The sequence below is a fragment of the Mesitornis unicolor genome, unplaced genomic scaffold (genome assembly GCF_000695765.1).
Source record: "Mesitornis unicolor isolate BGI_N332 unplaced genomic scaffold, ASM69576v1 scaffold36072, whole genome shotgun sequence".
Classification (NCBI taxonomy): domain Eukaryota; kingdom Metazoa; phylum Chordata; class Aves; order Mesitornithiformes; family Mesitornithidae; genus Mesitornis; species Mesitornis unicolor.
Window position 1 is genome coordinate 1 of NW_010171836.1, and position 22,831 is coordinate 22,831.

The 22,831-nt window shown below is 35.8% G+C and overlaps 1 protein-coding gene across 1 annotated transcript; it reads left to right on the forward strand.

Moving 5' to 3' along the window:
• The first annotated feature begins 3,401 nt into the window (after nucleotides 1-3,401).
• G2E3 (G2/M-phase specific E3 ubiquitin protein ligase) lies at nucleotides 3,402-18,106 on the forward strand. The gene is made up of 15 exons (XM_010180161.1): nucleotides 3,402-3,438; nucleotides 4,478-4,575; nucleotides 6,435-6,536; nucleotides 7,128-7,252; nucleotides 8,365-8,530; nucleotides 9,237-9,343; nucleotides 10,285-10,401; nucleotides 11,693-11,817; nucleotides 11,921-12,053; nucleotides 12,689-12,814; nucleotides 13,944-14,254; nucleotides 14,963-15,144; nucleotides 15,330-15,502; nucleotides 17,152-17,342; nucleotides 17,874-18,106. The coding sequence occupies exons 1-15, from the start codon at nucleotides 3,402-3,404 to the stop codon at nucleotides 18,104-18,106; spliced, it is 2,226 nt and encodes a 741-aa protein (XP_010178463.1).
• The last annotated feature ends 4,725 nt before the right edge of the window (nucleotides 18,107-22,831 follow it).

The following is a 22,831-nucleotide window of genomic DNA, read 5'->3' on the forward strand; positions in this document are numbered from 1 at the left end:
CGGCGAGACTCGCTCCGTGCAGCCGCGGCAGGGAAGGGGCGGGACGGGGGCTCGCTGGGCGGTTGTTTTCACAAAATCTGCCATGGCCATTGTGCCTTTTAAAAAGAGGCCGGTCAGGTGTCGTGGTTGTACCCGTTTGAGACTGGGACAGTAAGGGCCCACTTGAAAGTTGGGGTTCCTCGAAACACGGAGGGAATTGTGCTCCCGCCCGGCCGGGATTGCTGAGGGTGGGTTTCTATCGGGGCACTACGTCGTGTGATAAACCGGAGACCCTGCCATACGGGAACTGAGGGCACACGGCATGAACGGAGGGATCTGGTGAAGCCTTTGTTCGTATGCTAGAGAAAACATGTCCCTAAAACCTTGCTCTTGGGCTTGTTTTTTTTTTTTGTGGAGTGGGTTTGCTTGTTTGTTTTCAAATCCTGTAGTTAAAATACTTTTGAAAACGCTTAATGTTTTGGAGCGGCAAAGAGTTACAGAGCTTAGCAAACCTGTGTACCGTTCTGAGGAATTTCTTTTCGCATGTTTCGACAAAGTAAATACATTTTTTCTACCTCTGTTTCTATAAACACTGGGTGATAATGTGTTCCTGTCTTGCAGATAGGTGGTACGGAATTGCTTTGTTCCCGTAGAAAGCCCAGTAACACTTATGCATGGAGCCTTAATGGCTGTTCTCACGTGTCTCTTAACTTGCAAATTTGAACTCCGAGGTTCGTTTCCCTGAAAGAGTTTGAGAAACCTAAAAGGAACTGGGGGGGAGGTGGGCGAGCGATTTCTTTTTTTTCCTGTTTTGCTGGAGCCAGGGGAAGATAGGAAGGTGCTTTTCTTGTTTCCAGTCACACGTGTACTTTGTCCACCTCTCGGGGCTTCTTACAAGACACTGAGGTGAAAAATCTGGTCTTGTGTGGTTATATATAGGTTGTTGCTTTGTTGTGTAACTCTAGCAGGTTCAGGAACGTGAAACTGGCAGTGAGCATTCTTGGGAAATCACAGAGAAAAGGAATGTGTGTGAGCTGTGTGCTTGTCTTTTGCTCCCCCGTACCTGATTAAGTTCTTTTGGCTCAAGGTTTTTTTGTGCCCATGGCGCTTTTTTTTAATAATTTAGAAAAAGGGAAGTTTGTGTCTGGGAAAAATGGAACCTGGAACCAGTTATTTCATTTTATTGCCGGTACAGTGTGTGTTCTTAAAAGCCTCTTGACCTAATTTGAATCATAGAATCATAGAATACCAGGTTGGAAGGGACCACAAGGGTCATCCAGTCCAACCTCTCAAGGTAAAAGTACAGTTTAAATGAGATGAGTCAGCACCCTGTCAAGCTGACTCCTAAAACTGACCAGTGTAGGGGAATTCACCACTTCCCCAGGAGATTGTTCCAATGTCTGATTGATCTCATGGTAAAAAAATTTCTTCTGGAGTTCAGTCGGAATCTCTCCAGAAGCAACTTGTGTCCATTACCCCTTGTCCTTTCGATGTGACTCCTTGTGAAAAGGGAGTCTCCATCTTCTTGGTAGCCACCCTTTATGTACTGGTAGGTGGTGATAAGGTCCCCCCTAAGCCTTCTCTCCCCAAGGCTGAACAGGTCCAATGTTCTCAGCCTTTCTTCATAGTCCTCTGATAATCCTCATGGCCCTTCTCTGGACCCCTTCCAACCTGTCTGCATCTATTTTTGTATAGCAGGGACCAAAATTGGACATGGTACTCAAGGTGTGGTCTGACCAGTGCTGAGTAGAGAGGGATGATGACTTCTTGATCTCTGGTGATGCCCTTTTTAATGCAGCCCAGCATCCTGTTGGCTTTCTTTACAGCTGTAGCACACTGGTCGCTCATTTGTTTGGGGCTTTGTTTAATTTTTGTTTGTTTTTCCTTTTAGACCGTTTTCTGGCATAGGTCTTTTGTGTACCACTGCTCTGGTTCCCTTCAACAAAGTGCAATGGCGTAGAGCAGTTGCCTTAGGCCTGAGAGCTCTGCCTCCCTTTTTGTATTAATACAACTCCTTTCCTGTGGCAATTAAGGCACGGACTTCACTTAACAATACAAGCAGAGACCTTTGTTATATCCCAAACTCCATATTTATGTGTTTCTTAACTGTCCACACGCAGGCAATGCAGTTACCATTGGTTCGAACCCTGTGTTCACGCAGCCGAACTCTCTCACATGGTTCAGGCAATGCAGCACACACAGCTATGATTGGTGCAAGCAATGTAGTGCATAGCATGCCATGTACTGACTTCAGTGGTTATCTTCCACAACATTGTATACTCCACAAGCCACCTTGGCTCAAGGGCAGAGTGTGGACTCATCAAGATTGAAGTTGTAACAAAACTGGAACTCGCCCATCCCCACACTTTCCTAAAACTCCAGTGAAGTGGCGGCAGTACTTTCTTTGCAATAGTCTGGATTAGCCTGCGGTTTGTGGCTGAAGCGTGTACCTGACAGTCATCTGAACTGTAAATACCTTAACTATGATAGCTCACATCTGCCAGGTTTCTGGGTTGGACGTTGAATTTGTCACTGGCTGCGTCTTGCTCACTTTGGCGTGTGAAAGGAAGTTGTCTGCCTACCTGTGAGGTTAAGCATGGGTTTGCAGGCAATGACCCATGATGCAAAACCTATGTAATGCTTTCTTCAGCTTCCTAAGAGAAGGCAAGCCAAAGATCTACAGATATGTTCTACTATAGATTAAAGGATTCTACTTTGCATTAGAGAAAGACCAGCCATCTTAGCACAACTGTTAAGAAACATGTATTTTTAATTTTTTCCCCATGAGGGCATGGTGTGGCTCACAGTGAAGGAAGGGCTAGCTCTTGGTATATGCATGTTAATGTATCCTGGGGATCTAATCTTTAGGGGCATGTTATATTTGAAAGATGAAGGTTAGGTTAATGTTACCAAATAAATTAATTCCATTTTAGAATATAAAATACGTAGTTCTAAATGATATAAATTCCCAAGTTCCTCATGTTAATACAATATTTGAGTAGGAGTCGTTGCCACTTCCTTGGTTGTCCTTGAATCATTACTTTTTGTTTTAAATAACTACAAACTCTTCCATACAAGTCTGTACATAACTCTTTGTTGCACTGAAATTTTATTTTCTCATTGAAAAATAAAATCTTGTTTAAAAGTTTGGGGAAATAGTTAAAAGTTGCTACGTTTCATTGATCTGGGAATATTTTTTCTTAACATTTGCATCCTGCTTTCCAAACCTCTATCTCTCACATTAGCAGTTGAATTATAGTATTCTTTTGTTCTTGATCCCATTTTAACTTTACAGTGTGTGGGTTTTTTTCAATTTAAAATAAAAGAAAATGTAAAAGTTATATATAATTGTTGTTAATGCACTGGACGTAATTAACACCTCATTTCTTTTCTATGACAGCCAGCCAGAAGAGCCCATTAGGATGAGTGAAAACAATAATATTGACATTCAAAGTCCACGTAAGTAAGGTTTTTATTAAGTGGTTACAAAAATATTTAATCTGGGTATATAATACAAATTACATCCTGCTTTATTTGAGCTCAAAGAATAGATGGATTTTCAGTAATTGGACTGTGATGGAACCACTTGTCTCAAGGAGTGAAAAAGAAAAACTCTAAGCGTCCTTGTTTGATGTAATTGGATTATTTAAAATTGGTTTTTTCTGCAGTTATTTGAAGTAACCAACCTTGGGAATTCAGCTGCCAAGTCGCATACAGCTGTGTTTGAGATGTATCATTCAAGGCATTCTTAGGCTGAAGCAGTACCTTTATTCTCATAACTACTATGACTGTTCTTGATGGTAGAATATTGAAAATGTATCTTATATATCTCCACAGAGTTAGTATCTTCCCTTCAGTTCTCAGTAACTCTGTGGAAGTATGTTAGTGGGCTAGGAACTGCAGAAACTAAGAAATCCTCAAGGTTTTAATTTATTCCAGTGTTATCTCAGATCTCTGAATGTTTTGAAACTAGCATGTGTTTTATAATAGCACTGATAGCTTATGACTTGATACAGTCAGGATTTCATTCATGTGCTTTTCTCAAAGGTTATCACACAGGTGTACACAGAAATGTTTAAGTTGCTTCATGATTCTAATCTGGTGGTGTCGTGATGTAAAAACAATTAGATGACATTTCACACATCTGGACATTGTTGACTGATTGATAATTATCTTTGGGTATTTTGGGAAGAACATTTCAGTTGGGAGCACAATTGGCTTGTGAATTTAGCTTGGGTGATAGCCCTCTCCTGAATCGGGAGGCAGGTGGAACTGGTGGAGTAGTTCTTATTAGGAACTAGAGGAGGAGTGAGTAGTACTCTCTTCTGCATTTACTATGGAATTCAACATTTAGAAGAGGGCGCTATCTACTGTCTTTTATCCGGTAATCTACTTCAAGAAGCATGTGATTAAAAGAGATAAATGTTACTGCTCTACAGCTGATCCATAGTAATTCCAGAACATTCACTACAATTATGAACATGATTCTATATTTTAGCCTGTGTTCTCTGTGGATGGACAGATGACTGCCCTGAAAAGTATGGAGAAAAAAAAACCTATGTGGAATACCATCTTACTGTTCATTATTACTGTTTGGTAAGTATGTGGTATTGATCTTGGGGCTTGTCTGTTCTAGCTGGGGGAAAAAAAAAGTAAATGCAACAAGTGTTAAATAGTGATAACCTGTCCAAACGGTTATTGTAACAGTTTCGTTGTTGTTATACAAGTGTTGTTGTAAAGCTTGAACTGTCATCTATAACTTGTAGATTTTTGAAGGCTTATACTTTTCAGGTGCAGCAGATGAAATAAATCCCAAAAAGCCTTTTTTCAAAGCTAAATTCTGATTATGATCCATTTTAAAGTAATTCCTTAGTTAATTCTCCCAACCTATCATAGCAATGAATGCAGATGAAGGAGAAAGGGAACAGATTGCACCTACACCTTTTTTTCCTGCAAGAGAAAAGTAGTTTCAGAATTCAGGGTGTGAAAATTCCACCCCTTGTGGAAAGTTGCCATATTTGTTCTTGTTTCTCATTAGTTCTTGTTTGGCTGTGAGTTTTTCTCTGGCATTACACAGGTCATTGTAACACTTTAATAATAGTCCTACTTTTCCATTTAGTCAAATGCACCCTACTGATCATCTATAGCTACAGTATCACTGTTTAGTAAAAGCTTACTATTTGAACAAAGCTATGGATATAAACTACAGTTGTGTGTCTTTTGGTTATCGCACTTGACATTTTCCAATATTTATATTCTTAATATGTACTTAAACCGCATTTCAAACTGTAAATTTTTGCAGGTATTAAATAGTGTGACTACTTAAAAAAAATCAGATATTCTTTGTTAATAAATACAGTTTGACACTTTTTTTCCAACTTGAGAAAAAGTCTCAAGAGTATCAAGAATTATTTGGGGGTTTTGTGGTTTTTTTCTCAACCAGATAATTTTGTCTCTTATATAAGACCATGTGAACTGATAAGGAAAAGTCCTTTCCTGATGGAGTAGAACAGCTAGGAAAGGGCACGCTTCCAACACTGAGCTGAGGTGCTGAAGCCTCAAATTCCTGAATTATAAGATATTTTACTGTTAGGAGCTTCCTGAAGTCATCTTCTAGATTTTGGTCCCCGCTTCATTTTAAAAACAAAATACCCAAGATACAGTGAATATTATATATGAAAGGTGTTGTAGAAAGAAGCCAGTTAGTGTCACAGTTTAATTTTTCTTTGCCAAATGTCTCCCATTTGGAAAAACATTCTTAATTTGGTTTGGTATCAAATTTTACATTTATTCAATTTAAAATGGTGATAAAACTCTGTAGTTCGAAAATGCCACTGTGTTGAAATTATAAAATGAGATTGGAAAGAATATAGGAGGCATCAAGTTGTGAAACTACTTAGTTATTTTGAGGTTGTGATTTTAACTGCCTTACTCAGTAACTTTAATCTAAATTATCATCAGACTCTTCTTACTTGCCTACCTACTTGATTCTGTTTTTATTTAGTTCTCTAAAGTGAATTACTTTTCCTCTTAGATTGCACTTCAGTACAGATGCTTCCTACTGTGTTTCATTATCTCCACAGCACAATTGTCATTCACACTAACTAAACTAATTTAATTTTACTTCCTCTGAAGCTTTATATGCTGAAAGTAATTGTTTGATAATTATCTGAATAGTCTGTATACCTCAAAAAAAAAGAGGTAAAATACACCATCTTGAGCTCTGAACTCTTACATTTTGATGTTATGAAATATTTATTTTCATGTTACTGGTTACTATTCCCCATTGTGTCATATAAGACAAATATACAGATGTTTTGCATCAGGTTTTTTTAATCATTAAAATGTTTGTACACAAGCTTTGTTAGACTAAACTTCTCTTGACAAACACAGTGTAGGTAGTTTTAAATCTTTAGGTAGGTGAATGTTTTAAAATACTCTATTTGTTTTCATAGTTGATGTCAAGTGGCATTTGGCAGAGGGGGAAAGAAGATGAAGGTATAGATGGATTCTTAATCACTGATATTAAAAAAGAAGTAAATAGAGCTGCAAAACTGGTAAGAATGAAGTCTTTGGTATTTACAAGAGGAGAAAAAAAAAGTAACTTTTAAGTGCGCTTAATATAGCCTGTGGGGTTTGTTTTGTTTTCCCCTCCAATGAGCAGTGTGCTGAGCCCATTCAAGCATCTGAATTTTACATTTAAGAAAGCATATTGGGTTTGTGGAAACTACAAGGGGCAATGAAACCTGCAAAAGTCTGCTAATGTTTGTATTTCCTAGGTATCTTGCAGATAAATAAATGAGAGCAAATTACACATGCATAATGCCTTATGACATTGTGCTGAGCTTCAAGCTGACGTTATATATTTTATAAATGCAACTAAACTATAGGTACTCATAAAATAACTTGTATTTTGGCTTGTCACAGTCAACATTCATATAAAACAATACATAATCAAAGTTTGCAAAATAACTATATATCTACTCTCTGAAATAGATACAGTAGTCTTGTTACAGTTACAATCTGTTGACTAATATTCTTTCTTGCATGATTTATAATTTTTCTATTGATTTAATTCCTGTAATTTTCTCAGACTTTAGCTGTTAACATTCTTATTAATATTCATTTCTAAACCAAATTATTTCTAGACATGTAATATCTGTAGGAGAAAGGGTGCTTCAATTGGATGTGTAGCTCCCAAATGCAAGCGAAGTTACCATCTTCCTTGTGGGATAAAAAAGGAGTGTATTTTCCAGTTCATGGAAGACTTCAGGTAAGTTCTGGGGGTTTGTTGATTTTTCATTTTCAATTAATTATATTTGTACAGGAGGCAATTTTTTTTCTTATGGGTTGTCATTGAATGGACTGCTAGAATTATAAGTGACATCTGGGTTGTCTAAGAAAAAATACCTGATTTGTGGCCAAGCATAGTTTATTGCATACCTAGTACCTCTAATATTAAATATATTAAATTTATCATTTAATGCTTCTACAAGTAGTTCTGTTGTCTCTAAAACTGAGCGTTAAGTTCTAATCTAAACTGCAAAATGGTTGGGTTTGGTTTTTTTGTTTGTATACCTCCTGTGCCTCTGTTAAATGGCAATGGTTTGGCTGCCTATATTTTTTTTTTGAGAGAAAAGGAGTATATGTTCTCTGTAATTTACAGAGCATCAGTTGGCAACATGCTTCTTCCTTACTATTGTTCTATTGACTTGCTCTGTTAGATACATAGTTTATTTACATCTGTGTTGTGGTTTAACCCTGGTAGGCAGCTCAGCACTGCACAGCCACTTGCTCACCACCCTCAGTGGGATAAGAGTTGGAAGGGTGAAAGTGAGAAAACTCATGGGTTGAGATACAGTTCAATAGCTAAAGGAAAAGATGCATGCCCAAGCAGAGCAAAATAAGGAATTTGTTTACTGCTTCCCATTTACTTTGGAAGACAAACATCATAACTCCGAGTCTCCTTTTCCTTTCCTTCCTTTCCCCCAGTTTTATTGCTGAGCATGATGTCATGATATAGAATATCCCTTTGGCCAGTTGGGATCAGCTGTCCCATCTGTGTCCCCTCCCAGCTTCTTGTGCACACCCAGCCTATGCTGGTGGGGCGATGGGCCATGATGTTGTGTAAGCACTGCTCAGCAGTATCTAAACCATCCTTGTGTTATCATCAACACTTTTCATTGCAGATCTAAAACAGCACTGTACAAGCTACTGTGAAGAAAATTAACTCTATCCCAGCCAAAACCAGTATATGTCTACCTTTTTAGCTGTGTTTATTCATTAAAAACATATAATAGGGACTTAATTTTGCTATCTTAAAATTTTATGAGGAAAATTATAAAATGTTTTTTTGATAAGGAAACCTTATATTATTATTTTTAGATCTTACTGCTGGGAACATAAACCAGTCCAAAAGTTTCCGGATAAAGAATCTGGAGAAACCTCACAGTGTACGATATGCTTGGATTTGGTTGAACAGCTTCCAGTGTACACTGTATTGAAAAGTCCTTGCTGTAAAAATGCTTGGTTTCATCGAGAATGCTTGCAGGTAATGCACAATCTCCCTTTCTTTTCTCTTTGCATCTATGTGGATCGTGTTTTTGTCATGTTTAAAAATAATGAAATGGTTGCTTATAATTATGTAAAATTGCTTAGGGTTAATGTAGGCAGTAGCTATGGAAATATACTGGGTTTGAAGGACAATGCCAAAAATTGTGTTTTGGAGTCTAGTGTCTTATAAGGAGGATTTTTTAAAATGTGATTAATTTCTTGCTCCTCCTCCATGTTTCTGCATGTGTGATGCACTTAATTTTTAGAAACTGAAGTCCAACTTGCCTTCTTGCAAGTAATTATGTGCAGAATCTAAATGCTAAAAATGTAATTTATCCATCATCAGTTCTCTTTGCCTAAGTTCAGAGCTGGAAAAAGTTAAAAGGTTCATTTTGTAAACTCATTCTAGAACTAGAAAGGTTGACAGAAAAGAATTGTGCTTTTGTTTATGAACTGGATTCTAGCATATGACCTCTTGTGAGTGATTCACTTCTTCTTTAAAGGAAGAGAAAACTCTTGCCACTTGCTTCAATGTCAAGTGATATCATGATTGATGTTGGCTCTAACATCTATGTCTGTACAGTATCCATGAGTGTAGTAGTTAGAGATATTAAGGCATTATTTATTGGCACTTGAAGGACGGTAGTGATTCAATAATTGGTTTGCTTTTTTTGTTGTGTTTTGTTTTTTTTTTCTTGACACAGTATCAAGCTTTGAGTGCTGGGATATTTTTCTTTAGGTGCACAGTATGTAATAACAAGGACAAATTTCAGAAAGAAATGTTGAGGATGGGTATACACATTCCAGAAAAGTAAGTAGTTTTGTAAATAATCATTCTTCTGTAAAAACTTTTATAGGGTGTTAAAACCATTTTTTACGTATTCTTTTTAGAATTGCTTCTATTAATATGTGAAGCCTCAGGTCTACTGTCAGTGGTAGCATTGTTCGGTTGGATAAGAAGTAGCCAGTTTCCTTTTAGTTATGCATCAAAATTGTCAAAGGCCAAATTTTAACTTCAAATATTAAGCAGGAACCTCTGAAATAATGCCATTATACAACCAGGAATGTATGTAAAAGACCAAAACACTTTTTAAAAATACAGTGATTTCACATTAGCACAGAGGTTGCTGAGAAGTGTATTTGCTGTGTCCCAAGTTTTTAAATTATCTGAATCTGAATTGCTGTTTTTCATAAGCTTTCACCATTTGAGTGGGCTCAAAATAGGACAGAAAGTGATCAGAATGATGTTCTCTGTTAGAAGTATCATTCTTTAATAACTATTAGTCTCTTCAAAAACTCATCCCCTCTGGAGACAGAAGCTCAAGCTTTTAGAGAGGAAGAAGACACAAAATACTTGACAAACATTGCCTTACTGGCCTGGAAAATTCCAAGTTATTTTTCATGAGACCATTTTGAGTGGTAACTTGAGTAGACTGCCAAAACAAATCCCTGTCTGCTATGAGAGAGAAGGCAGAATAATATGAAACAGCAAACATGGACTGAGGTCATGTGAAAAATAATAAATACTTTAATCAAAGTATCTGTACACAAGAAAGTGTGTGTATTTTATAGTAGTATTTTTGTTCCTAAACTTTTTTCTCCTCCCTCCCAATTTTCTAGCTGTTGCCTAGGATATTACACGGTTAAAATATCTGCATGTGGTTATTACTTGCATCTTTTTCAAAGACAGAATAATCCACATAAACAACTGGAAATACAGTTGTAGTAACAGATCTTCTCCCTTGTTTACAGGGATGCATCTTGGGAACTTGAAGAGAATGCATATCAAGACCTACTGCAGTGCTATCAACACTGTGACATTAAAAGATGTCTCTGCAAGAAAGGAAGAGACTATAATGAACCTGATAGGTATGATACTTTTGCAGGAAGGCATAATCTAGGATGGGACAGTTACTTGGTGGGGTTTTTTGTTTTTTTTTTTTTATTTAAATACTTTGATATTTTCAGCATCAGGTTTTAATGTAAAACCAAGTCACTATGTCCAAATGAAATGTTTGGTTTACTCCCTATAATTGTGACATTTCAATTCTAATTTTCTCCAGTTATAAAAGCCAAGAATACCAAACCAATCAACTATCAGTTATCTTGTCCTTGTTCTCATTTGTTACAGAGCTGAAGTAAAATACGTACATCCATATAACACGTAGAATAACTTGTGCCTAAACTGGATATTACATGTCTTTCATTCAAAATGTAATTGAAATTTTTAATGATTGTTAAAATTCTTACTACCTTTAGAAGAATCAAGTAAAGTACTAGACTTAGCTGGAAATTAACTAGCTGTGTAAAATCAGTCTAGCTGTGAGCTATCCCTCTGCATGCGGATGGCAGCTAGAGTACTGCTGATACCTTCGTGAGAGGCTTGGGTGATCGTCTGAAAGGCTTTATTCTGTTCTATCACTTAATTTTTGAATAGCAAGTTTACTTTTTGCATTCTTGTTTTATTTCTGTGCTTCTGAAATGTGTATCTTCCATTGGTATGCATATAATCAAAGCTGTTAGAGCCTCTACTTTGAAGAGTTGTTTCTGTAGTACTGTGGTAGGTTACTCCCTGTAGACATTAGCAAATCTTTGTACAGTTCTGACCAAACATAACTTGGTTTGTTCATGGTATGTGTGTCTCAGGATTTACTTTGTGTTGTACCTTAGGCTTCCAATATTTGAACTGATAGCAGGCACATTGTTCTTTGTGTGTTTAAGCAAAATAGAAGAAATGTAGACAAAAACCTCACAGATACTTAAATGCTGTCATTAATGAAAAGTCTTATTAAGACTGTGTAAGAATAATCAGACATGCTCCTTTAAAAAAAAATTTCATTTGGAAATGCTGAATAGTGGGTACCTATAAAATACAAAGGATGTTGCTGGCTAGCAACATGAGGAGCACACTAACTTATAGCCCCTTTCAATACAAGGTGCTGGAACATGGGTAGCTTTGGGTTTTTTCCTCTTACTGTAACCAGGAATTGAGTACATCTTGTCTGAAGAAAGCTTCCCTTGATTATATACAGTCTTACCAGATTGACCGAGTCATGCTTTGTTAGTTTTGTGTCTGGATTACACTTACTGTTGAATATTCTATGTTTCAACTAGCCTCGTTCTTCTGTCGAATTCTAAATACATAAGTTTTTAATTTTAGTAAATGGGAAATAAAGCGTTGTCAGTGTTGTGGTTCCAGTGGAACTCACTTGGCCTGTTCATCTATGAAGTCACGGGAGCAAAACTGGGAGTGCGTGGAATGCAGAAGTATCTCGGCAAAATCAGGTAAAATTATGGATATGACAGTGACTTCTTAAAATGATAAATTTTAATACTATCTATTTTACAGCTAGCAGAATCACTAATTTAATATAATTTAATCATACAGGGAACTACAGCAAACGGAAAAAGCGTTCTTTGGCTACCTCTGAAAAAACAGAAGGGACAACTTGTTTGCTGGAAGAGCCATCTCCAAAGTGCCCTCATCAGTCACCTGGATCTCAATGCAGTTTTCTCCTCCAGTGTGTAATTTCCTGTTCTCAAGCAGAAACTGATTATAACATAAAATAGTATTTAAACATGAGGAGGTGATAGCTTATTCCATAGGAGAAAGTTTTTAATGCTAAGTGGCAAATCGAATAAAAGTGGAGTAAAGTTTAGTGATTGACGTTTTCTGAGTAAGCCATAAACTGTAAATTTGCTGTATGTAGTTCTTCATGTTCAGTGGCATATAAAACAGCTTTTAGTTTGATAAAATTAGATACTTGTAAAAGGGATTCTAACAACTTAGAGGTAACTTTGAATGTACAAATGGCAAAACTTAAAAAGCTGAGTTTGCTTATTGGTATTTTTTCTATGCTAACAGTGTTTCAGTGCTTACAGAGATGTTTATATAAATGTTTTCCTCTGCTGTAATAAGAACTTTTTCAAGCCTGCAGAAACTAATATTTTTTAAAACAGATCCTAAAACCACCAGATAATAAAATACTGAATTACTCTTTAAGATTGTAGTTCAGGCACTGATGAACTTAAAGTAAATGAACATAGGAATGAGATTCAGTATTGAAATAGGGGGAAATTATATTGTTACTTTCAAATAAGAAATGTTTATGAATTGTTCAATTGTATCCCCTCAAATTGCTGTTTTGGCTTGTAGATCACCAAAGATAATGTGCCAGAACAACTTGTCACCCTGCCCAGACCTAGAACTTCCAGCATCCAACAGAATGACCATGTCCTTATCTCCACTGAGGTCAAACAGGAAGTGTTCCCTAAGCAAAAAGTATTTTCTTCTATTTTTCTTACATTGAAGAGTAATCTAGCACATGGCTTTATACCGTATTTCCTACAGAACATGGTGTGTGTGTGTATATATATATATATATGTATATAATGGCTATAAATATTTGTGTGTGTGTATATAGTCACTGGGAAAATAAAATGAGGACTGTGAAGACTTGAAGTCATAACTTAAAAAAGGCTTCTGCTGTTTCTAAATGCCAGAAGGGGGTGAGGAGAGGAATTATTATCTATTAAGAATTTTTAGGTTTGCTAGTGAGTGGGATCAAAATGCAGACATATTTGTCCTTATCAGAGCATGGTTAGCCATTCTTTAGAAAAGGAGGAATAAAAAGAATCCAAATTACTTTATTCAAATTAGACATGTCCTGAATTTTCAATGTCTTTGCATTTGTACCATAAGAATAATTCGTGATCATGCTAAAATCTGTGGTAAAATATCATGTTTTAATATAGAATATACAGTTAAGAATACAGAATTCTTTGTCTTGTGTCAGTACTTAATTTGTGAATTCTATCTGTAATATGTGCTAAAAATTCTAATGAGGAACTTGGTTACTTCTAGTAGGTAAGGTATTTGAAATAGTTTTGGTTGCAAGTTAGAAAACAAAGAAGGGTCTTATGGTCTGATGTCTTATTTTTTTTTAAATGAGAACTGCAACATTTATCCTTAGTCGTGTATTGTTTATTATAGTAACAAAGATTAAATATTAGAGAGTAGTTGGCAGTGTATTCTAACTTGGTTGCAAAACATCTCTTTAACACAAGCATGGTAACCTCTAGAATTTCTCACTTGTATCACATTGTTCAAAGGTAGAATGATGGTGTGAGAATTGTTTTGCATTATGTTGGTGTAATTGAATTAGGAAAATAATTAGTCATTTTATGCCAAGGTAATTATTTCTACCTCCTTTTCTTCTAGTTCTTAGAGGTATTTAAAATTTGAAGAATCTATATCAAATATTTTACTGATATTTTCGGCAATACCTAAATGTACCAAAGTGTTTAAAGAAGTGTTTTTCTTCCTAACGGATTTTAGGGTGTTTTCTGTATAACTGTTGCTAATTATGAATCACAGATTTCATCTGAAAATACACGTGATTTTCTTGTAGGCATTTAAGAAAGCAAAGAAGGAAAGTTTCTAATATACTGAAGGAGTTAAAGCTACAAGTTAAAACAAAAACCACAAGGCTTAACATCAGTGCAGAAAATATCTGGAACGATGCTTTAAAAGAATTTAGAAAGCGCAACTTCAATCCTACAAACACCATTGAAATAAAGTTCACAAACTGCAAAAATAGATCACAGACACATACTTCTGCTGGATCAAAACACCATTTCTTCAAATTACTAATGCTTCATCTTCAAAATTCATCACTGTTTGAGGGCTCTTCTGCAAAGAACTTGTCCCTTGATTTTCAAGGTAATTAAATTCTTTGTTCAAAAATATATTAAGAACTGTATAACTTGAAAGGATTTAAAATCTTTAGCCAACACGATTGTCACTTCACAATTATGGCCTTGATGGATAGAAATTGTTTTTTGAATTTTTTTTGCTTTTCAATGCTAAAGGAAGGAGAGGGTTTGTAATAACAAAAAGATTTTGGTTTAGTTGGAGAAGTTCATGACAACCAAGGGAAAAATACAGCATATGATTAGGCTTGAAGCTTTTTAATTAGTGTATTTGTTCTCTACAAGTGAGTTTCTTTCTTCATGACTCACTTTCTCTGTTACTTATTTTCCTTTCCTCAGATTTCTAGAACATTATCTTTTATAGCATGCCTCCTAAAGACCCAAACTTAGGAGGTGAGGTTAGAACTCAACTTCTTTGAGTTCTTAGGCTTCAGAATTAAATGTGCATTGGATACAGAGTAGAAGAGGAAATTGCATCTCCTCCTAAATATTGATAGTGACTGAAGAGTTGGAATAAAAGAATATGGTACTCCTGTGTTTAATAAACAAAACCACAACACACCCAGTCTTACTATTTCAGCTAGCAGGAGGTGGCAAACTTCATTTGTTGCGTCCGCTAAAGTAAGGACTAGTTGCATTATGTGATTTTTCTATTAAAAAATTGAGGGTGACAAATTCTTTTTTTGCATATATAGTAATTTATTTTTTTCATTTGCAGCTGTAAAAGAGAATCTTTATTTTGAAGCTGGTAAAATGATTGCAGTTTCTCTGGTTCACGGTGGCCCATTTCCTGGTTTCTTTTCCAAAACACTGTTCAATTGTCTTGTCTGTGGTCCAGAGAACGTGAAGCCAGCTTTAGAAGATGTTGCTGATGTTGATGTAGCACAGACAATAAAAATGGTAAATAAAACTAAACTTATTGGCAAATTCTTGTTCACGACTGTATTTGGAGATAAAGAAGGGCATATTGAATGTAACTTAAGTTCAGATTTTAAAAGCTTACTTCTATTTATATATATGTGTATATATAAAAACACACACACGCATGCCATAAACTAATTCCTAATTTTTGTATCCTGATACAGATAAAACATGCAAATAGTCTGTCCAGCCTACAGTCTACAGTACACAACTGTTATGAATTCCTTGCTGCTGCTGGATGTTTAAGACCTATAACAGCTTTGTCTGATAAGAATACACTGGTGGATGATATATTGATCTGTCATGTAATCAAGAGAGTTATTTCACCCTTAGAAAGGTTTGTTTTCTTTCAAGTTTTCAAACCTCCTGGATTTTTTCCTCACTGAAATACTAAATACTATCTTACTAAAACTAACTTTCACATATTCTTACTTATTCTCCATTTAAACTAATGAAATACACTGTAATTTTCAGTGGATTAGTTAAACTGAAAGACTGAAATTATTTCTCTATGTATCCACTCTGTTCCACTTCTCCTTGGTCACATTCCTTTTTCAACCTTATGAAGAGGGCAGATTCACAGTTGTAAACTGTAGCATGACAAAAACCTTTGCACTGCAAGATTTCTAATTCATTTTTAATTCGGAATTGCTCAAGTTTAAAATCTTTAAATTTTAGAAGCGTTAAACGTCAGGAATTTAAATGAGTTTATCAGAGTTGTAATTACGGAGTTTGTGTGTGCATAATGTGCACAAGTGTAACTTGGCCTACTTGGAATGTAAGCATTGCATTGGTGTTCCCGTGAGGTAGTGATGACTTCAAATAGCTGGGAAGGTTGCAGCCATTGAATACTTTTTGATTGGTCTCTGACCTTACTTCCAGTTTGTATTCTTCATCTGCTCAGTAAAAATGCATTGAATGCTAATTTTCCCCGCAAGTATAGTACACATTTACAGTGTTATCTTTGACAACAAAGTTGGGAGTAATTAGTGTTTCAGTTGGGCCTTCTGTGGCTTATTTGACCAATCATATTTTAAAACTAGTAAGATAAAAAGTGCAAGGTAATGAGTAGGCTGTTTGCTTATGGGGAAAATGTAGGTTTGTGTAGTTTTGGAGCTGGACTTAGTGAGTAGACCAAGCACTAGCTTGTCAGTATGAAGGACTTGCAAGTAAGTAAAGTTAGTCATTTTAGCCGTTAATGTTCTACACCTCTGATGTACGCTTTCAACATGTTTATTCTGAATTTTACTGATTCAGCCTATCAATATCAAAGAAATTGAGTGAACAACTTATGTAAAATTTTAATTCTGATTTTAGATGGTGGTTAAATTATAAGGCCAGTGTCATAGAATCGCACCAAAATGGCTACACGCACACAGATAATGAACTCAAACAAGCTTTAATCTGCAACTGAAATGAAGCAGACAAAACTTCATTTACCAAGATAACATCCCACTGACATTTAACAAATACAGGTTCGATATGCTGGTTGGGAATAGTACCAGACACAGCTGAGTTAAGAATTCTTAAGTTTTTGGCCAAACGATCCAAAATGTGCACTCACTCACCTGAGAAGGGAGGGCTCTCAGTCTCGAGAAGTTACCTTAAGTGGAGTCCCAGCTCAAGGGGAGAGTCCCTGATTGCAGACCCACTGCTCCAAGGAGGACTGACTCCAATGAGTGCTCTGATGGGACCCCATTTATACCCTGGTGGAGTCTGCTCTGTGGTCAATACATGGTCGTGTCAGCCCCTGTTGGCTGAGGACCCCAACTTTCCTGCCTTTGACCCCTGTTGAGTGGACCGGACATGAGCTGTGAGGGGGGAGGCAGTCCTGGCACTACCAGGGCCAGAAACTTTAGCACTGTCTTTGTTGGGTCCTTCTCAGGTCTTTAGTCGGGTGGGTGCATCTGCCACAGCCAGTTGCTTGAAATGCTTTATCCCCAGTACAGCTTTCTGGTACATGCTTGCTTTTTCCCCCCCTCATAGTTTTAGGCAAGGTTTGGAAACTCTTGGTGTGCTGGAGAAAATGCAAATACATCCGGATGCGTTCGCTAGTGTACTGTGCCACAAACCTGAAAAACTTTCAGCTGAAACTATTTGTGAACTCTTTACAATCCATTCCTCATCAGATGTAAATAAAGTTGATTTTTGGATGGGTTATTTGCAAGATGTGGAAAGTAAGTAATTTTTTTTCTTTTATCTCTTCCCTGTTCGGGGTATTTAGCTGCTGGTTTACATAGGGTTTGGTTTTTGGAGTTTAGTGTGGTAAATAAATGAATTTTATGATAATAAATGATTGTGAGATCACTGCTGGTTCCTAATTAGTCCTTCTTCTCCCTCTTCTTAATTATAATCAACCTCGAGAGGTGTAAATATCTGAAAGATTGGTACTAAAACTCCTGTGAGTTTTTAAGAAAACACAACCAAGCTGAATGGCACAGAAAAAAGTTAATCCCCCTTTAGCTCTGCTCCGAATGTATTCTTATTAGATAGTGCACGTCTCAAAGATAGAAAACAGTGGTCTCTTAAAGAAGTTTTCTCTGTTCACCTAAGATTTTTCAGAACTAACTCAAGTGGGTTTTTCTTGTTAATTTTTCTTATTTGGCCATATAACTGCATGTGCATTCAGCCTATTGATCTTTAACGTGCAGGATAACGGTTCAGGGGTAACAGGCAATGAATGATACAACCTAATCTTATTTTTCTAGGTGGTGAGTCTGTCGTGACATTGGAGGATATCCTGCTCTTCGTCACAGGCTCTTTTTCTATACCTCCCATTGGTTTTGATCCTGAACCTACTATTAAATTTTTGCATAAAAGGTATCCCGTTGGAAACAGACTTCTTAATTGTTTAGAGCTCCCTATAACAGAGACATATGAGCAGTTCAAAAATACAATGGAGTTCACCATCAGAAACACACTAAAAGTCGAAAAAGAATAGATATTTTTGCTACTAAACCGGATGTTGGAAACTTCAGTTTTCTGCAGGAACGTCTGTTCACAAACTGGTACTGTAATTTTGGACAGCATGCTCTGCCTTTTCTCACTTTTCCTCTCAAGATACACTAAAAGTAGTGATCTTGTAAGATAGAAAACAATTTCCAAATGAAAATACACTTTATATGTTGAATCATCTTCCTGTTTGAAGTCAGCTTTAGACATCTGCAATCTCTTGCAGAAGTACTTTAAGTGTCTACTTTTGCTGTAGACACACATAAAATGTTACCAAACTGTAACATTCTCACTGTTCCCCACAGGTAAGTATGTTGATTGTATTACATACTTCAGTAACTTACCAAGATTCAATCAGGTACATTTTCAAGATAACTGCTGTAGAGCTTTGTTTCAAGTAAGAGCGATGCAGTTCTTCCGTTGTTCCATGTATATTTTTTCAGTAATTTTATATTAATGATTCACTTACTTTTTGATTCATACAAAGCTATGAAAGTTAAAAAATGCAGTTTTAAGATCATTGTGGTTAGTGCATTAACATATAATTAATATCTGCAGAAAACCTAGGCAAAGTAATAAGGCACAAGAACAAAATCTGTTTGAACTTGAGTTTCTGTTAAACAAAATCGTTGATATTTGCACATGTTTTTGCATTCTACTGTTGTACATTAGTTTTTAGTTACACATATAGTGAAAATAGTGAAACCTAGAAGTAAATGTTTAATATGCAACAGTTATCTTTCAAAATGAATATAAGAGTTAAAGTTGTTGAGTATGAAAATATGAAAATGTGTTGTCTGTTGTAAAGTTACTTTGTCTCCACGGAAATCAATATTTTCATCGAAATATGCAAAAACTAATTGTTAAAATAAAGGCAGTCTACCATCAAGCTTGCCAGTGCCTGGCACTTTCCTAGCTTTTAGTCTAAACTCTTCCTGTTCAATTGTAAATATAAAATGCATTTCAGTTCTGCAGTATTTGTATAAATATCTTTAAGCCATAAAAGATTAGTATAATTCCTACATGGTAACACTTTAATGTTCCTAATAGTAAAGCTATGAAACTAAAAGGTCATTTAAGTACAGGTTTTTTAAATGTATGCAGGTGTCTCTTTGGAAATTACTATTTCCCCTCATCAGTTTGACCACCTATACTATGCCCCAAGCAGAACTCTATATGTATCTAGATATATGTATATAGATAGATATGTATCTATATATATCTGCATTCCTCAAAATACTGAAAAGTAATCATACACTTTAATATAGCTCTTTTTTTTTTAGTTGAAAATACAAGCAGAATTGCTTTATTGGAATGCCTTGGCAAGAAAGTAAATCCATAGTAAATTGTAAATGGATAGATGCTTCAAAAAATTAATAAAAAATTAATAATCCAAACTAATCTGGTTTCAGGTTCTGGCTTATGATGCATTGCAAGTATTTCCTTAATTAACAAATTGTATTACTAAATGCTAATTACATAGCAGTACACTGCAACTCAAGAACTGTCACTAAAATGAGATCATGCTATAAAGGGTTGAAAACAAGTAGGCACAGTTCACTTAATAATATGCAAGTGTTTTGAAATCTTTCTTAGACTGCTGCAGCTTCTCTCGATCATGGGAGAGGTGCTAAGGTTTTTTTATGCAGACCTATTTCTGTCAGTGGGTAACAAAAGCATGCATGCTGCTTTTTCATTTCAAAGCCTTTAAGTTACTGCAAGGCTTAGACCAGGCATTTCTCACTACTTTTAAATACCTAGAACAGTCTAATCTCATCAAAGTCCTGTCATTAGAAACTTAGTAATTTCTGAAATACAGACAGGGGTTATTGGTGGCATATTAAAGTCCTCTTTAAAATGTATGAGCTCTTGGAGATTGTCATTTGACTGTTAGCATACTAGGCATTTTCTCATTCTCTTCTGATTTCTTTTCTCCAATAATATTCCATGTTTGTTGTCCTTTTGAAAGTCATACTGCCAGTAACTTCCTTATTATATTCTTACCTTTCAGAATGATGTTACCATTAGAAGGAAGGTGGTGTGTTGCAAATTTATTTGTTTATTAAGGATTCATGTTTTATGTTCATATTTTTAAAGTGTGGCAATGAGTCTCCTACAGGTAGAGTATTGTACTTAAGAAAAAATACCCACTGCAGTATTCCTTTTTTCTGGCCTAGATAAAAATAAATGTCTTCTGTAATATTTTTATGTTTAAGAAGTACAGAATTTACAGATTGTGGATAATTTTAAATGATGATTCTTGAACTTTTGGTACCTGCAGTGACAAGGGAAATTATTTAGAACTTGGAACTAAATAAACTGCATTTTAAAAACTTAAGTAGATAAAGAAATAATAAGTTAATGTGAATATAAGGCTTCAACAAGTGTCTGATATAAAAATAGAGTTTACACACTTTCTATTCCTTGTTAGTTTTGAATTCAGCAGTTCATATGTTTTATATAAAGGTAGAATTAAACTATTTGTCAGACGTTAGTTTTAAAGTAAACTTTAAAATTTCTCTATCTGCTATACAATGCTGTATCAAAACATGGAATTTGTAAAATCTTGTGGTCTCTAATATTTCTAGAAAAGATTTTTCTTATGCAGAACTTGTTCCCATTTTCTAATACTGATGTATACATTCAGGACCAGTTGCTTTTCCTTTCTTGTGAGTATGGTCAGCTCTGTCTAGATATTCTAATGTAGTCCTTGATATATTCAAGTGGTATTCCTAAATCCTAAATGCTGTTATGGAGATAAACTTCCTCTCTTCTGCTCATTTTCAGCATTTATTCATAGACTAACCTTAAATTTACTCTTCACAGAACACAGTATCACAGAACGTTAGGGATTGGAAGGGACCTCAAAAGCTCATCCAGTCCAATCCCCCTGCCGGAGCAGGAACACCCAGATGAGGTTACACAGGAAGGTGTCCAGGCGGGTTTTGAATGTCTCCAGAGAAGGAGACTCCATAACCTCTCTGGGCAGCCTGGTCCAGTGCTCTGTTACCCTCACTGAGAAGAAGTTTCTTCTCAAATTTAAGTGGAACCTCCTGTGTTCCAGCTTGTGTCCGTTATCCCTTGTAACTGTTAATTAAAACTCTTGATAGTTAATTAAAATTCCATTGAATAAGCTGACTTCCAGTCCATCAAAACACAGAAAGGTCTCTTTTGTCCAGAACCTGTAGGAGCAATTTCTGTAGCTGTAATGGCCATCAGGTTTTTAATAGCTATAGCTGGTCACTGACGTGTGCAGTATTTTCAGGTAGTTTTCATTTTACATAAACTTATTTTACACAAACTTTAACCTGAGGCACATCAGGAAGTTGCTTACTTTCAGTGTTTCTGTAACACAAGGAGAATAATTGCATATACATTAGCTCTTGTGCAGTAAATATAAAAAGATGTAACTTTTCTAAAAACAGAATGTTTATCAGGGCCACAAGGGAACTATTGCAGTCCTCTTTGGCTGTGTTTGGCCAAAGAACTTCACCCTGCAGTTTCAAACCCTAAGATACCATTGGAATTCGCACATCACATAAGCTGTTCATTTTCTAGAGTGATTATTTAAACAATAAAAGATTAGTATTGCTCATTTTAGTATGGTCTCTTTAGCACACAGACAATTTTGGAGGTATATTTAAAATGTAGAGCAAAGTATTAATCATCAATTCACACATTCTGCATATGCATTTTGAAAACAGTTTAAAAAACCTTACTCAAATAGAAGGAAATGCAACTCCAGAGGCTACAAAATAAAGTTTGTCTTGATTCTGTATTATATGGTAAAGCATTTTAAAGTTCGAGCTTTACTTTTTTTGTTTTAAGAAGGGGATTGCTAGTTAAATTTAAAAAAAATTAAAATGCAAAAACTTCTGAAATGTCGAATCATGTATACAGAAAGTCATTGCCAAAATCTTCAAGTTTGTAAAAAATAAAAAACCAATAAGCATGAACAATGTTCTCTTTAAACTTCTGGTAATAAGAATATGTTGCAGGAAAGCATACTTTTGTAAATACTTTTAGCTCTAACTTGAACTGCAGGATCAGTCCCTGAAATGTTGCGTCTTCAAGCAACGTTATACTTGGCAGGTGTAGCAACAGTGTTGAAATGAGTAGTAATTGTGGGAAATTATTGTCATATGTTCAAAGTGCAATAAAAGGTTGAATTTATGTTGGAATAAACCTGTAACTTTTTCAGTGTTTTAATTCTGGTGGTTTAATGGGTTTTAGCACTAGAAGTGTTACCACTATTTTCTGTAGTTTCATCTGTCTACTTACACTTTTATATACGTCTATCGTGTTTACCCAGATAACTTTGTATCAAACACGGAACTGGGGTGAGTGAGGCTCTTTCCACTGGGGGGGTTCTGTAAGGACAGCTGTAAAGGCATTTTGCTCTATGCTGAGGCAAAGGCAAGCAAACTTTAAATATTACTCTTTTTCCATAACTCACTAAAACTTGATGACTATTTTATTGTATTTTTTTTAGCTAGCTCGCTGTTTTTGAAACATCGGTTCTTCCCATGTAGTTAATCTAAGTGCCTCAGAGCTGCCCTGGTTGCATTTAAGCTATTTTCCAAGGAGCATTTCAGTCTGAGAGTAGAACTAAAACTATTAATGTGACGTTTTGCTCGGGGGAAAAAAAAGTGGAAAAGAGCACCAGGCTGTTGTCTGAAAGATCTCAACCTCTTCTTTTATTCTCGGCTGGGGA

Excerpts from the sequence above, each read along its gene's own strand:
- G2E3 (XM_010180161.1), top strand. The coding sequence starts at position 3,402 with ATGAGTGAAAACAATAATATTGACATTCAAAGTCCAC. Across the intron at positions 11,818-11,920 it reads AAGTATCTCGGCAAAATCAG|GGAACTACAGCAAACGGAAA; the intron begins GTAAAATTATGG and ends TTAATCATACAG. Across the intron at positions 14,255-14,962 it reads CTTGTCCCTTGATTTTCAAG|CTGTAAAAGAGAATCTTTAT; the intron begins GTAATTAAATTC and ends TTTCATTTGCAG.